Source organism: Centroberyx affinis, unplaced genomic scaffold (genome assembly GCF_046629955.1).
Source record: "Centroberyx affinis isolate AG114_WGS23_722 - 3 ecotype Tasmania unplaced genomic scaffold, CSIRO-AGI_Caff_v1 ptg000801l_1, whole genome shotgun sequence".
Lineage (NCBI taxonomy): Eukaryota > Metazoa > Chordata > Actinopteri > Beryciformes > Berycidae > Centroberyx > Centroberyx affinis.
This window is the reverse complement of record NW_027279405.1, coordinates 718,765-735,848: the sequence shown is the minus strand read 5'-3', so window position 1 is coordinate 735,848 and position 17,084 is coordinate 718,765. Positions and strand designations below refer to the sequence as shown.

Below are 17,084 nucleotides of genomic sequence, written 5' to 3'. Positions count from 1 at the left end.
TTCGTTTCGACGCTCTTCAACCGGTGTTTCTTGACGGGTGGAGGATGCTGTTGAGGCCATGGACTCTCCGAGACTTTCTCTCTTCTTAAATCCAATGAGATGAGCTTTCGTTGAGCCGCCTGCACGGGAGAATTAACCCCGGTGCTGCCGCCAACGTCAGGCTTGGACTAATGTGATCTTTTTTGCAGCAGGGAGACGCAAAACTGTGTAGTTTAAACTTTATTTGTTAGTGGAAGGAAGGTGGCCGATATCGGTGCGTTCCGCCTATGCACCAGCACCAAAAGTGCGCATAAAGTTATTACAAGTCGGTCCGAGTAGGGTTAACTGATAGTACGTGGGGTAAGAGGGGGCAACTTTTTCCATCAACACCCAGCGGACTGAATGGGCTACTTTATAGTCTGCACCTCTCTCTGGATTTATTTCTCGGTTGGATTTTTATTCTGGGAACAATTCTGTGGAGTTTTGAAAAAATAGAAATAACTCAGGCAATTAAGAAGAATTGTGATCAACATGGCTGCTTTGGACATAGGTAAGTTATTTTGGGCTTTAAAGGATGTTTTGATGGTGCTTTAGAGGCTGCGGCGTAAAAGCTGCTGCGGATCGACCACGGAGAGAGACATAGAGAGAGAAAGAGAGTGTTTTATGTAGTGTGCAATTTTAGCTGCAGAATGAGGTGATTGTAGTCACATAGGCTATTAAGGGAAATTGGCAACGTTGAATGAACATTGTAGATAGCCTACCTACCTATTTTTATTTTTACTGTTTTTGTTATATAGTGAATGTAATTGTAATTCACTTAGTCACTTTCTTGGTTTGGTAATGGAATCCCGTGTTGACTTGAATTGAATTGAAGAGAGAGAGACAGAGAGAGAGAGAGAGAAAGATGCCGTGACGTTATAGCCCAGAGATGCATCAGCTCCAAAACATCTTAGCTCGCTATGTAGAGGGAAGAGGGGGGAGGGGGGCGGTAATGTCACGGGCGGCCAGTGATGCGAGCTTGAATGGGACGGTGAGACATTACAGCAGCGAACGGTAGGAGCCGAGCGATGTCGGTGTTTCCAGCAGCGTCAAGTTGGACAGAGACAACCAGGATAACACCGGAAGTTAGATGATCGATTCCACCACCAAAATAAAAGCATTTGTCACTATACTGTTAAAACAGCCCAGCTGTTGGAGATGATTTTTAGGTCTATTGGGATGTACAGAACAACAACTCTTTGGGAAAAAAATGCATTTAGCCTAACATTTACTAGCCTGCAGAATTCTTAAATAAATTGTTGTAGCCTTTTACTTAGTTGGAACACGTTTGTCAATTAAGCAATAAGACAGTGTGGTCTGTGGTTTACACCACTTCATGTCATGCTCATGTGTTGTAGCCGTTTTAAAATAACTGTATCATTGTAATATGAAATAATGCAAATGAAAGAAAGAAAGGAAACATTGTATTTTTAACCTATATATGAGAGAGAGAGAGAAAATTATACATGTAGGCCTATTTAATTTTCTGTTTAGCAACACAGTGTTTAATTTCACTGTAATAAGTGTGTTTATTGGGTATTTTACAACTGATTCGAGTGTGACTCGGCCAATCAGAACTAAGGACACCAACCTATCCTTTTTTATAGTATGGGTTTTATTTTGAAAGTTATGACCGCACGTCGACGTATTATTCTGTCTGGCTTGACACTCGTGGTGTTGTCAGTGTTGCCCGATCGGAGTGCGGCAGTATCCGAGGTAGGGGGGAGGGGCTGCGGTGGAGGAGCGGAGTGTTGCAGGCAGGACAGAGCCGGACATGAGGGAGAAGGGGAAACACTGTAGCCGCTCCGCCGGCTTCATTGACCGGCGTGTTATAGTCCACCGGTCCGCCGATCGAGGTGCGGTGCGGTTCTGCACTTCTGCTTATTCTGTGCTTATTCTGCTCGGGCTTTGGTAGCTTTAAAAACCTTCTGCTGCGCTGTGTGTCTGAGTGTTGTGAAAGGAACTGCGTTTGGTTTTACAGGAGAGCTCCAGCTCTACTGCAAAGTGGCTTTGCTGCTGTCTCTGATGGCATTTTTTTCTACTGTCATTACTGTCTAACCTGCAAAAAACAGTCTGTCGTTTCAAGCATCGGTGCTGCTCATTGCTACAGCTTCATGACTATGTTATTGATGTGTCACAGTCAGATGAATGGACAATAGAAAAGTTGCAGTGGGCTATGCAGGCCGGTTGGGTTTAAGGATAGAGTAGTGCTAATAAATTACCCAAGGCCTCCTCTAAGTACTATAATGAAATAAGTGAAAGATTGATGTCGGCAGTGAGGGGTTGTTTTTTTCCCCCGTGGTGCCGCATCGCTCCTATTTTCCTGGATTGCCTTTTGAAGTAACTGGGGGATTTTATGATTTCCACCCCCCTCCAGGTGAGGATGCGATGACCGGGGACACGGACAAATACCTGCGGCCTCAGGACCTCAAAGAGCTGGGGGATGACTCTCTCCCCCAGGAGGGATACATGGGCTTCAGCATAGGAGCCCGCTCAGCCAGGTAAGCCCTGCTCACTGCTTTATTAGGTGCATATGAAAACAGCAGATGTACGGTGGTGCAGTATTGCTGTGTATGTAGTCCAAATTGTCCAGGACACTGTGGCCAGATGGTTGTTCTCCCTTCAGTATTTTAGGTTTGTGATGTTGTCATGTTTGCCATTGCTGCTGTGGTTGTTCATCCTATGTACATGGACTTATGATGCCATCTCTGATTCTGTATGCGGTATATTCAGACTGTGTAGAGTCTGTTAGATTGAAAGAGATTTTATCATGTATAGCCCCCAACACACACACACACAATAATGGAAACACCAGAAAGCAGCTGGAAAGTTGCCATCTAATGATTCAACCTGACAAAATGATTCAGCACTTTGTGTGGCCTAATTCAAAGCCCGGGCAAAGACTGAAAATTGTCCGTAGTATAATACAGGAAATATAGGCTGTGTCATTTGCTGAACTTTGATACCTATCCACTTCTCTGCCTTTGGTCTAATAACAGGCAGCTCTCAGTGAACAGCTGTACTTGGCTATTCAGTCCGGGCCTAACTACAGTTACAAATAGTGGACGAAGCACACAGTGGAAAACTGGCAGGCTCCAGTGAAAACACATCATGGCCACACAGGACAAGTATTGTGCAGCCCAAGCATATTATCGGCTGTCTATTGTAGCCACACTGACAGCTGGCAGATGCATGGTGATGCTTGGCGAGATAAAACCCGCAACACTAACAGTGACAGGAAACCGCTAACAGCAGCAGGCCACAGCAAGTACTAGAAACACAGAATTACACAGACATAGAAACTTGTTGGATGAGCCTCATGGCTCGACACTGGACAGTTTTTTCATGCAATGTTGACATACAATGCAGTCATGAAAGGAATTAGATCTTGCAAATAGTTAAATTGCTGTGGATTAACTTAAAAAAGTGAGAAGCAAATTTAGAGTTTGTTGACCGGAGAGTTCGAATTTTCAGCTATTTCCACTAACTCCTGTAAAAAAAATATTTGTGCCTCAATAAAAGGGTCATGCAATGTTCAAATTAAACGCCTGCTGACTTAATGAATAATCATTCTGTTGATGAGTTGCTTAACTGTGACTAATTTACTTTTTTCATGCTTATGATGAATAGTGTTACAGATAAAATGTGTATTTCTGTCAGAATTATTAGTCTCAATCTGCTTCTAAATATAAAAAAAATATCTGTTCCTATTATGCTACTGCTATGTAGGGCTGTAATTGCAATACTGTAGGAGAACAGTTTGTACATTGAAATCGGTGCTGAAATTGTTGACATGTCTCTTTACAGGGTTGGAAATGTAATGCAGTGAAATATTTTATTGATCAATGAATGTATGATGCTGAGCAACTCCTTTTCTTTTCCTTACCTTTCTGTTTATGACATCGGCATTGCATGGTTTGCTTTTTGACTGGGCCATCTCACCTATGCATATACATACACACACACACACACACACACACACACACACACACACACACACACACACACACACACACACACACACACACACACACACACACACACACACACACACACTCACACACACACACACACACTCAAGTACACAAACACGCCTAGTCTTGGAGCACAACCATGCAAAAGCGCAGCATCAATGTCATATGGAAAAAAATAAACCCACAGCATCTCTGCTTTAATGTCTTCAAAAATGCTTTGCTTTTCACTCTCTTCTATTTTGCTCTTTTCCTTGTTTTCTTTTTCTTGCACCGTGTCTGTTCCTCATTCTAGCCCTAGGATCAGGTAAGAAAAGAGTAGTAGTAGTAGGCAACATTAGCTCTGAATGGTGTCCCTCCCCTGTAACCTCTGAACTATAACCCCAACCCGACACCCATAAAACCCCTAACCCAAACCGTGAGCCATCCCTTGTACACTGGCTTCATCCAACATTGTTATTTCTCTGTGTGTGGTAGCTGACTAGTCACTTTGTTGCCGTTACATGTTGTTTGGATGTTTCATTTTGAGATAGTTGATTTATCCATTTTAGTTGATCACCCTTTCACCTTATTTTTTCATCCCTCAAACAAGAATCATCATATTTGCAAAAACAAAATAAGCTGTTTTTGATGCAGGTTTCGAAAAAAAGGCAGTCTCACTCGAAATGAGAAAATAAAGGCGACAGTTTTGTTTTTTGATGTTATGAAAATAACAGCCTTTTCTTCGGTTTGAGTTGTGTGGATTAATCCCCAAAGTTTTGGTGTGGTGTGTTCTGAAGTGGCACTTTCCCTGTGAAAATATATATATATTTTTTTAGTGTCACTCAGTGTAACTTCCAGGGATCAAATACATCAGTTCACTCACAATCAGCCCCTTTATCTATCTGCTTTATATTGAATTAAGCCTACTAAGTAATTGGAGATGCCCCAATGTTCCCCAGAGATCCTACAGATTCAGGATGTTCAATCATGGTATGCAGAGATGGAAACTTTATTGCCTGAGAGGCTTGTTGATTTTGGTCCAGCACCTAGAAAACTCCCACATTTTCACAAAGGACAGACAGACATTCGGCCCCATGTGCATGCATCCATGCACACACAAACACACTCACAGTACGCACACAATCCTCTCTTTGAGCCCACACAGATGCCATCCTAAAAGATATAGGACTATTGGGATATACATGGAGATAAGAGACAGAAAAAACAAGTAGCTAGGATAATGGGAAGTGCAGTTTACAGCAAGGCAAATAGATCTGAGGTTGTGGGGGTTGACAGATTGATCAACAGTAAAACGAATGGAGCGGTGCTGAAAGAGGAAGGAAGGAGAAGGGGGGGGGGGTGGATGGAGGGAAGCAGCAAGGTGAAGAAAAACTGAATAAAGTCCTTCCATTGAGAGAATTGTAGGGTGAAACGGCACTGTGGATACACAGCAACATGACACTGAATTGAGGACAGTGGAGAGAGGAAGAGATGATGGGACAGCAGCAGAAACAAGAGTGCTGGCAGTTGCCATGACAGGCAGAAATAGACGGACATGTTTGAAGACAGACAGCGAAGAGCAATAGAGAGAATGAGGAAGATGAGAGAAAAGCAATGTCTCCGGGCTATAGATGGAAAAGGAAAGGCGCGGATGTCCAGGGAGGGGAGGATGGGATGGACAGAATGAGAAAGAGGAGGAAGCTGTGGAGAACAAACAGTAGAGAGCGGGGGGGGGGGGGGGGGGGGGAGCGGCACTGCCATGCCAGCGAGTCCATTCAGGCCGCGCAGAGTTGCTTGGTAACTTCGATGGCGGGGTAGGCAGGCTGTGCTGAATAAAGGGCTTCTCTCTGTGCTGAATAGCGTGCCCACTCAAACACGCTGAGCTCGGCACTTTCTCCCCCTCACTAGCTCGTTCTCTCCCCCCTGCACACACACATGCTTGGACTCATCGATACACACATACACGCTCTCGCAAAATAAGGTACAGAGTTGTAGCTTTTGTGGCTGGGGCTGTACCTTTTTGACAGCCCCACCTTATTTTCTGACAGTGCACACATGTATTCAAAAACACAGTTACATACATTACAGTCTATTTGAATGCATGTGTTGTACGCATACACACACATTTGCTCACACTGTAGGGAACAATGCAGAGGAGGGCAGCCACCTTCAACGAGAGAGAGAGAACAGCATCGGAGTCAGTGTGTGTACAAACAGTACACACAAGAACTACGGCTCGTCTGCACTGATCGAAAAAACACGAGAGCACAAGAGAGAAAAAAACAAAAAAACAGTAGAGCAATCTACAGTACTGCATCCAGCCTGAGAGGCTGCAAAAATAGGCACACGTCACCACACAGCCATTAAGCAGACTGCAGCAAGACAGCTAGAAAGGACTAAGTTCCCTCTGAAATACGTCTAGGTCAGCTGCTAATCTTAGGCTCAGGTTTCAGCCTTCAATGTAGACATCTCCATCTACAGTCAGATTAAACAAGAGCACAACGAACAACACTTTTGACTAAAGCTTATTTCTATTCCTGCCATTAATCCAAGATGTTCATTCACTTCTTGTGATATTATGAATCTCACACGTCAGCCAAATGCAAATACATACAGTCCTATTCACTAATTGGTCATACTTCATCGTTTAGACAAACTCAATGACATCTGTGTTCACGATGCACACCAACCACACCTTCATACAGTATCGATGACAACAGCCCTCTGTGTTTCTCTTGATCTGGCCGCTTCGCCTCTCTCCCTTCTCCTCTATCTCTTAGTGCAAACAAACTGACCTCACTCTCATTTCCATCTCTGAATAACCTACCACACGTACCTATCTAATCCTTGTCCAACTGTGGGTCCTTCCGCCTCTCTCTACCTTCCACATACTACTTTGGACTCTCTCTGTCCAGTCAGTAAACACTGGTTCCCTGGAGGTTGCATGTAGTAATGGATTCCTTTTGCTTTTTTGTTTTGTGTTCTGTTCTCCTGCCGTCGCTTATTGTCGCCCGCGACGCTGTGTTGCGTGGTAACATGTAGCCTCCGCTCCTTCAGTTCGGATAGGTCCAACACCCTCAACCGGAGCTCCTTCGCTCGCGACAGCATCATGATCGAAGAGATTCTGGCCCCCACCAAGGACACGGTAAGGTCCATCTTTTGTCTTCCTTGTCAACTCCAGTCTTTTCTTTTCACTCTGTATTCTCAACCTGTTTCCCTATTTCTCTCAGTCTCTGTTCTCTTGTTCGCGCCTTTTACCTGTATGTAGCTATTTGTCAAGCTTTCTGTCTCGCTACTTTTTCAAACTCCCTCTTGCGTCTTTTTCCATCTTTCACTGTCACTTTCTTCTTGTCTATGCTCTGTCTCTCCGTCAACGGTTTGGTGAAACGATGAGTGCACGGTAGCTGGGAGAAGGGTAGCCTAATAGAACTGCTTGTCTTGCACCAAGGTCATAGGACAAAGGAGGCAATGTTGATGCCATACTTGCTCTTGTTAAAGTGCTGAGGGTGAGTGTATAACACCTTCACTGGGAGTTTATTCAAACCTGAGTGCCTTGAGAGGCCTCCCTTGCTTTCTCATGGAAAACCACAGCGCTCTGCAGACCTTTCCTCCCCATACATTGCCAGTTTTGGTGGTTGGGATCCAGGACAGGAGCTAAAATAGGAACTGTAACCTCTTGTGTTATAAACAATATTAGTAACATAGCCTACAAGTTCAGCGAAGACATTCCTCAAGATTTGAAAGCATAGATGGCCAAAATATGCACATATTTCTACTATCTCTGTTACAAAATAAGCAAACCCAAACAACTGTATTAGATTACATTGACTTTTTGACAAAATGCTCTGCATTAGCTTGGTATTATTATATCTATATTGAAATATAGGCCATATCTGTTTTTTTTCTCCATGGCTTGTAAAAGCACCGTTACACTATCAGTTTAAATATCATCATATGATCTGCTATCTTTTTAGTTGAGGAAGATTAAGTTACAATCAGATTTGTTTCATTTTGAAGTGGGATTGTTGACTAAAATGTAAAAAGTAAAGTAATTGCCGTGATATTGCAAGGTTTTTTTAACCTTTGAATTGCCTTTTTTTCTATGGAGATGAGATTTATGTTTGATTAGATGGAAATATAACCCTTTAGAGACAGAAAGCACCGATAGATTCATTTCTCTGGATCGCACAATGCCATGAAGTTCGATTTCTGAACTGTGTCTCTTCTCCCTTAAGCTTCAGAGTGTCTGTAAAGACATTTCCTACTTGGTTGACCCTCTCAATAAGGTATACAATGTTGATGGATGACTTCCTCATTTTTCAGTTTATTCAATCACCAACACTGTGGCTCAGCTTCCATCTCTTGGTTTTGTCTTTGTATATTTGTTGTTTGTTTTGGGTCTGTGCCATTCTCATCTTATTCACTGGCGTTGGCCTTTGTATAATAAATGATCTTTTCCCATGCTACTTTCAGTGTCCATGAGTTCCCATGATTCAGTTTTCACATAAATAACTATTTATTTATTAAAGTTGGATGCAGGCCACGTTTTCAGTCTTCATAATAGTCCGTCATTATTTTTGCATGTTTCGATGTAATGCCACTGCTAAATGACAGCAGCATATTTGTGTGAAATATTGTGTTTTTTTGTCCTGAATGTGGTGCATCATGTGGTTGATGGTGACAAAGTTTGCTGAATTATGTGTCAAGATGCTATAAATGTTATCAGCTCCATACCATACCTGACTCAGGGTCACGAACAGTAGGAGGGAGGGTCATAGTTAACTGTAATGTTCCTGTAATGATTTACTGAACTCTCTCTTCTGTCTTGTTTCATCATTCTGCCTACTCCCTCCACTCTGCGCTTCCTTTCTCCCTTATTTCTCTTCTTCCTTTCTCCGTCCATTCTCTCCTTTACTCCTTTTTTCCTTGATGATTCATCCTCTGTCGTTCCTTCTCCTCTCTTTACTCATGTTCTCCTCCCTTCCTGCTTTTCTAACTTCTCTCATAATTTTTTCCCCATTTCCATTCCCCTCTACTACTCACTCCTCCCTCATCTTTCTCTTTTTTCACCCCAATCTCCATCTACCTTTCTTCTGCTCTCTTAAATCTGATCATCTTTATATCTTATATCTCCCCTTCTTTCTTGTCCTGTCTTCATCTTCCTTTCACCTCCATCTTTGGCTGCTGCTCCTCCAGCACCTGGCTGTGACCAAGGACTACAGCTCGGAGTGTATGCGGCGCTACAGCTGGACTCCAGATACCATGGACCACAGCCACAACACTGTGTCCAGCCCCATTCACTCTGGGTAAGAACAACTGGACTGTCTCTTCTGATCAGTCAAGATATGTATGCAAGCATGCACACGCATACATACATGCAGGTACATACACACTATACATGTGCATGTGTGTACATACAAACAAATGTATGTACATCCAGATATAACTATTGTAGAAGTCACACTTATTACATATTTATTGTACATAGCTGTCGTATTGTCTTTCGCTCCTCCTTCCCCAGGAGTCAATATTTGGCAAAGCCTGCAGCACTTATGCAGCAGTAAGTGCAGTGCTGTGGGACTTCTGCAATGGCTGCTACTGCTGCTGCTACACATTACATTAAAGCTACAACAGTTCACCTATGAACAACCCTCATTTCATACCATAAGACTTAAGACAAGGTCATGAAATCCTGCCCATGTTCACTGACATTCTCTATTTATGTCATCACAGATACTGCAAATTACTGCACAGTCAGCTATTAAACCATGTATTTCATTTGGATACATTGATAAGAGTTAGCTCTCACAATAATTCATATAATTTGAATATATGATAATTACTGCTATAAAGTTGAACTATGCCCTTTAAAATAGACACTGCTGTCTTTGCAAAGAAAATCATGCTATGCTATATGAAAATGCCGGGATCTGTCATGTCAAGTTTTGGTTCTTTGTTCCTCGTTTCACTCAATATTATGCCTAAAGTTTTTTTTTTTATTGTCTTTTTTCCTCAGATGTTTTCTGTTTCCCTTGATTTCCCACCTCATTCGTTTTTAATCTTTCTTTTTGGCCGCATTAGTTATTACAGATCCCAGCAGAACCCATAGTAATTGTGAAACTTTGATACTAAAACTAGGTTTGGGGGTTTTTGCCTCCTGCATTGTTTCCATGTGTTTATTTTTGCAGCTTGTCCTCCCCGCTCCCTCAGTATGACTCCAGGTGATGACTGAGTTCTCTGGTTTCACCCGTGATGCCGCAGTGATGTCACTCACTCCTCCACTCCTGTCTCCCTCCCGTTCTCCCATTCTCTCTTCTTTTTCCTCTCTCCTCCTCCAGTCTGTGCTCATATCATCCGTGTGGTCTGGTGTCTCATTTGCACTGCCTAGCTATTAGAAGTGTGTAGTCAACCTGTGTTTGGGATTCTGTCATTGATGTGCCATCTCTCTCTCTCACAGCGCACATTAAAATAAACGTTCTTTCTCAAAGCCTTACATGTGTTCTGCTAAATATAACACATAGAACGCCAGCTATCATACGCCAGCACACATAACTGAGATCTAGAACTATGTAAATATATGATTATAAATGGCACCATTATGCAAGAAACAGTGTTTATGTTAGCCGTAATTACACCAGTTGGTTTAATAATGCATCACAATCTATAACCCATTGTTTGAGTTACTAATAGGTCATTAGCAGAGATGTAGTGGCTTTGTAAAATGAAATATGTTTTAAGAGCCGCATTAGACTTTAGGCATAAGGACTGTTCATAAATAAAAATGTGTGTAAACAGAGTTTTCTATGTTTACGCCCCACTACATCCTCACTTATTACTTGTGCCAATCATGATATTAATGGGATGTCCAAACCTGCTTTTAAATTGAAGAATGGAACACATCACATAATCTCATTAATCACATAACCTCTCATCATGAATTAATGGAGTCCCTAGCTGGGGTGAAACATTTGTGCAGGTTTTTAATATTTGATCACTGAACACTGCTTTAGAGGGACTGAAACTTTGGCAGCAAACTCACCTTTGGCCTCAGAACTTGAAACTAAACTTCCTGCAACTTCATTAGCACACTGTTTAGTTTCAGACACGTTAGATGTCTTAAATTACGATGAGAAGTGAAGGTGAGAACTGCCAGCTTTCAAAACTCAAAGCATCTTCTTTCTCCTCTATCACTCTCTCTCTCTCTCTCTCTCTCTCTCTCTCTCTCTCTCTCTCTCTCCTCTCTCTCACTTTTTCTCTTTCCTCTATTTTTGTTCTTTTCTTTCACTCTCTTTCTTTGGGTGTACAGTGATCACAGCATGGGAATAGTCCTCCTCACTTGTGTCCGTGGTATGGCTTCTGTCTGTCTTTCCCCTCCATCCCTTTTTTTCTCCTCTAACATCTCTCTTTCTCCTCGGACAGGTTCCTGGTCAGCTTCATGGTGGATGCCCGTGGTGGCTCCATGAGAGGCAGCCGCCACAATGGCATGCGCATCATCATCCCACCCAGGAAGTGCACAGCGCCCACGCGCATCACCTGCCGCCTGGCCAAGAGGCACAAGCTGGCCTACCCCCCACCCATGGTGGAGGGAGAGGGGCTGGTCAGCCGGCTGGTGGAGGTGGGGCCGGCCGGGGCTCAGTTCCTTGGGTAGGACTTTGGCTCTTCTCCTTTTCCTTTGGTGATGAGTTACAAATGCAAGGGTATTAGAGTTGGTATTATAATTATGCAATGTATACAGTGGAGTTACTCTCTTACTCTTACTAAATATCACAATTAAAAGAATGGTTATGCACTGCTATTGCAGCTAACAGTATTTAGATAATTATCACTTCACCAAAGAATACCTCTCAGTTATTTTGGGAGTGACCAAGTTAATAGCGTCATAGCCAAAGAGACTGTGTTTTATTGTGTTCTGTATTCTCTTTCAGCCCAGTGATTGTGGAGATCCCTCATTTTGGTTCCATGCGGGGGAAAGAGAGGGAGCTGATTGTGTTGAGGAGCGACAATGGCGACACATGGAAGGAGCACCAGTCTGACGCCAGACCAGAGGACCTCATTGAGCTGCTCAGTGGGATGGATGAAGGTAAAGGAAGGCACATTCAGCACAGCCCGACATTTAACAGTGATAAAGGAAAGGGTGAGCAGAGAAAAGTTGTGAGCTGAGAAAACCTATACTACATAACCCAGGGCAATATGTCAACTACCTATGACCTAGAAAACCTGATTTTCATTCCAAAGGTTTTTTCAGTTGAGGTTATTAGCTTATTTGCTGTAAAATAAGCTAATAACCTGAACAAAAAGTCATTCTGCAGTAGTACATTTAAATTGATTAATAAAGCCATAATCTGTAATCAGTTGTGAAATCCAGCTAGCTTTTTGACCTCCTAGTGAAGGGACACTGACTATCAAGATGTGTTTATGAAAGCATCATTTATTGTTGCCCACTAATCTCCAACCCAACTTTCATGTGTCTCAGAGATGGACAGCCCTGCTGAGCTGGAGAAGAAGCGCATCTGCCGCATTGTCACCAGGGATTTCCCTCAGTACTTCGCAGTGGTGTCACGGATTAAGCAGGAGTCCAATCACATGGGTCCCGACGGCGGCCTGCTGTCCAGCACCACTGTGCCCATGGTCCAGGCTTCATTCCCACAGGGGGCGCTCACCAAGAAGATCCGTGTTGGCCTGCAGGTACAGCAGGACTCTCTTCATATTAAATCTCCTGTTCCTTGACTCAGCAGTTTTTTTTTTTTACTAATCCAGTCCACTTTTCTATTATTTATTGAGACCTGGCCCATTTTCATAAGGCTAAATATTTTATTCTAGATGGCAGGACATGCCCGGTCTCATAATTTTGATAGAAATAACATGCTGCTCCACCCAGGGAAGGTTTGACTAGACCATTCCTTCAGATTTGATGAAAGAATGATCATTCACCCTTCATCTGCTCTTCTTTTCTCTGTCCTCCTGTATTTCTTTCCAGGCTCAGCCTGTGCCAGATGACATGGTGAGCGCAGTCCTTGGCAACAGAGCCACCTTCAGCCCCATCGTCACTGTGGAGCCCAGGAGGAGGAAGTTCCACAAGCCAATCACCATGACGATCCCAGTCCCACCCAGGTCAGCAGAGGGCCACCCCAGTGGCCACAGAGGCGACTCTGCGCCCTGCCTGCGCCTGCTCTGCAGCATCACAGGCAAGTAGACAACTAGAGGCTGAAAAAAACTGTAGGATTACCTCCAACCATATTGCATCTGCAGTACTTAAAGTTGTGTTGGATTTGATGTATCGAATAAAAGTTCTTCTGAGAGCTGCCCTTAGAAGACAAATGAATGTTGATATTTGTGAAAGCAGACATTTATTCATCCATTTATTATTCATCAAACAGAGTGAGTAGCTCAGGGTCGCTATAAATTGAATAGCCTTGGGCACGTCAGACCTACTTTGATATCAGGAGCCACTGGTCGATGGAGAAGATGAAGAAGTGAGCTGATGAAAGGATAGGGTTCATGAAAGCTAAAACACTGGCTCGCCTAGGGAGGGAGCGGTCTCATCTTTTGCTCTCTGTTCCATACAGGAGGGACATCCCCTGCCCAGTGGGAGGACATCACAGGGACCACACCTCTGTCCTTTGTAACTGACTGTGTCTCCTTCACCACAAATGTGTCGGCCAGGTGAGACACACACACACACACGTATACACAAACACACACATTCACAGCAGACCACAGTAGGGCACAATGAATACAAAGAGTTGTGTTTTGAAAACCCTGCTTTAAATTAACCCTCACATGACTTCACTCACACATTAACCCTAGTGATACAAAGTCATTGCAACTTTCTTGAGGCATGCTCAGTAACCAAGCTACTCCATGACGTCTCGAATTTACAACAGCCAGAGAGCTTTTGTGAGTAATTTTTGGTTACTGTAAGCAAAGTCACAGATTCTTGTCCTAACTGGATTGGAATCATGTGGCGGGTGTGCAGCCTGATATTAACAGAGTGCTCCTTGGTGCTCTGAAATGAGATTATTACAGAGCTGTCATGTGCCTCTGTGCTCCCCTCCTAGAAGAAACCCTGCTGGTTTGATTTATTGCTTAAAATGCTCACTAACTCACTGGGTTGCTAAGCTAAAGCGTTAGCATCTAATGTAGAAAATATGCAGCAACTTTGTTGGAGCAATTAGAAACACTGTTTATAATTGAGCACAATGTGGGTAGCCTTATGAAATGTATGGTACAAGAATGGTTTTAGTGTACAGAGTTCTAACCTTATGCAGTCGTAAATCATCCTCATATCAGGCAAATAGTTTTCTTGGCTGGCTTCCAGATGGTATGCAGTAAATTAATATTTTCTCATGATCTTCCCCTTTTTTTCCTTCTTTTCTCCTCTCCTCTCCTCTCTTCTCCTCTCCTCTCCTCTTCTCTACAGGTTCTGGCTCGCAGACTGTCACCAGATTCCTGAGACGGTGAGTCTGGCGTCTCAGTTATACCGGGAGCTGATCTGCGTGCCGTACCTGGCCAAGTTTGTGGTGTTTGCCAAGATGAACGACGCTGTGGAGTCTCGGCTGCGCTGCTTCTGCATGACGGACGACAAGGTGGACAAGACCCTGGAGCAGCAGGAGAACTTCGAGGAGGTGGCCCGTAGCAAAGATATTGAGGTGGGGCTGTGCGGGAAACGTGGACGTTCAAACACTCTATCGTAATAAGACAGACTTGCGTATCAATAAAGAAAGTTGATTGTAGCGTTGAATTCTTGGTCGATGTACTTCCATAGGTTCTAGAAGGCAAGCCCATCCATGTGGATTGCTATGGCAACCTGTCCCCTCTGACCAAGAGTGGGCAGCAGTTGGTTTTCAACTTCTACTCCTTCAAGGAAAACCGACTTCCTTTCAACGTAAAGGTAAACTTTAGCCCAACCTCTGCTAACCTTTACTGTGTATGTAACGTACTTTGGGTCTGTTGGTGAATATGTATCACTGATTAAATTATGTCAGAAATGATTGTCCTCTAAACATGCTGACACGCATATCAACAGCAGTGACGTTGTAATATCTGATGCATTATCCCAAGAGCAGGAAAATTAGAGTGGCCTACTGTAGAACCAAGCTAAACAAAACAGGCTGGTATGATTCATGCGGATCATAGCTTCCATGTGAAAATTACCTCAGTGTATATGTGTGGCACTCCATTTGTTTTTCTTGTAGCCTTTTTTACACCCATGCTGACTCAAACAAATTAAATATATTCGACGTGACAAGCTCCTATTTTGGAACCAGGGGAGATTCCTATGTTTGCTGTTTTTCTACAACAAGTTGAGGTGGATGGATGGTGTTTAAATAATTACACCTGGTACATGGTAGAAAACCCTTTTTTTTTCTTGTTTCCATTTTTGCTTTGGGATTTTTATCCCCCATTTTTCCAGAAAATTTGGTTCATCGAGGCTTGTTGATGAGACAATTTAAATGGATTGTAGCACAAGTAAATTTCAACTTTCCTCCTTGTCCTGCACAGGCGTTTTTCTCATATTGATTTTAAGCAAGATAGCGAGATACAGGTAGTTATTGAGATTATTTGTTGGGGTCAAAATGATTGATTCATGTCGTGAAATCTTTTTTGTTTTCTACAGATCAGAGACATGGGCCAAGAGCCATGTGGCCGTCTCTCCTTCCTGAAAGAACCAAAATCCAACAAAGGTCTTCCACAGACTGCCATATGCAATTTGAATATCACACTGCCAACCCACAAGAAGGTAGGCTCACCATATTTGAATGATTCGTCCTTTTAGGCCATATCATATCATCTTCATGTAAATGAAATTGAAAGACAGAAAACGATATTGTCCTCACACCAAGAGGAGGCGTCGAACTTCATTTGGTTTAGAAATGCCTGCCTGCTGTTTGTGTCTTTTATCAGTGTTTAAGCCTGTGCCAGTCATAAGACCCCACAACGTACACATCCAGCCACACATGCATACCGTGCATTGTTGTACTGCCTGGCTCACTGTGGGTATATGAGAATCATGTAAAAAGTACACTTGTCGTTTGTTTCTGTGATGTGGTGTTGATTGATCACAAGAAACTATGTAATTATGTTGCTGTTGCTTTTGTTATTTTGCTGGGCTTTTCTTCTTTTTTTTTTTTTTTTTTGGACCGATTTATTAATCCCATAGCTTTATTCCGAAGCCTTTTGTTGTTTTTGCTGCTCCATTTTCATTCCCTGAATTTTATTTCCATCTCCCCGCCCACTATAACGTCCCTGCTCTCCATTGTGTCATCTCTCTCCTCTCCTGCAATGCATCTTGGGAAACCACAGGATATGGAGTCTGATCCTGATGATGAGGTAAACAGATTCTTCATCATCACATGGAACTGCTTCTTCTCTGCCGTGCTTTCTGTTGGCTTTACTGCAGAGGCTGTAGTAAATATATGTGTGTCGTGAATACTTTTTCTCTGTCCAGTAACTGACTGTGAGTAGAGGCTTCTGCCTGCACATTTTTTACACAGCTAAGTCATTGCTGAAAAGTGACCTCATCATATAATGCATGAGCGGAAGCGGCAATTTTTTTACTCAGCGAAGATTTATTTATTATTGTCCTCATCCCAAGTCCAGTGGAGCCAATTTGTGTGCCACACCTCGGCTTGTTTTTCCATCTCTATCTACCTTTCCATGTTCAGTAGGAAATCACCATGTCTCCATAATATTTATAAACTCATAGGAACTTTCACACAGTACTACGGTACAGTAGTTTTGTTAGCTGAAAATGAAACCTTGATCATTTATTCACTTAGTCATTATTTTATTACATTTAGGACTTCCCTTTTTCACCCTTGTCCTTAGCATGTCTGTAACAGACAATACTAATGGTCTCTCAGCTGCATGCTAAAAACTCTTCTAGGAGTGTTTAGTCAGAGTGGAGAAAAGGATGTTGTTTTCATCTTTGAGTTCCTCCATTATGTGTAGTTGAATAACAAAAGGAGGTAACAGTGTATGTTACGTTCCTTCTGCATTTATATACTGCAGTTATAATGTTGTAATTGATAGAACTACTACTATTATTATTCTTTCTATTTCACTAATGATGCGCCATGTCACCAAATTTGATGGTGATGATCTGAGGAAAGC

At 42.8% G+C, this 17,084-nt stretch overlaps 1 protein-coding gene across 1 annotated transcript in view; it reads left to right on the top strand.

Annotated features, from left to right (window-relative positions):
* The window catches only part of LOC139644876 (ankyrin-3-like), a 103,603-nt gene that overhangs the window by 64,087 nt on the left and 22,432 nt on the right, over positions 1-17,084 (top strand). The window contains exons 24-34 of the mRNA XM_071520405.1: positions 2,396-2,519; positions 7,014-7,116; positions 9,168-9,277; positions 11,391-11,615; positions 11,897-12,051; positions 12,445-12,656; positions 12,949-13,156; positions 13,538-13,634; positions 14,392-14,620; positions 14,737-14,862; positions 15,589-15,711. Of these exons, the coding sequence (XP_071376506.1) occupies positions 2,396-2,519; positions 7,014-7,116; positions 9,168-9,277; positions 11,391-11,615; positions 11,897-12,051; positions 12,445-12,656; positions 12,949-13,156; positions 13,538-13,634; positions 14,392-14,620; positions 14,737-14,862; positions 15,589-15,711 (1,712 nt within the window). The remainder of the gene's footprint in view (positions 1-2,395; positions 2,520-7,013; positions 7,117-9,167; positions 9,278-11,390; positions 11,616-11,896; positions 12,052-12,444; positions 12,657-12,948; positions 13,157-13,537; positions 13,635-14,391; positions 14,621-14,736; positions 14,863-15,588; positions 15,712-17,084) is intronic.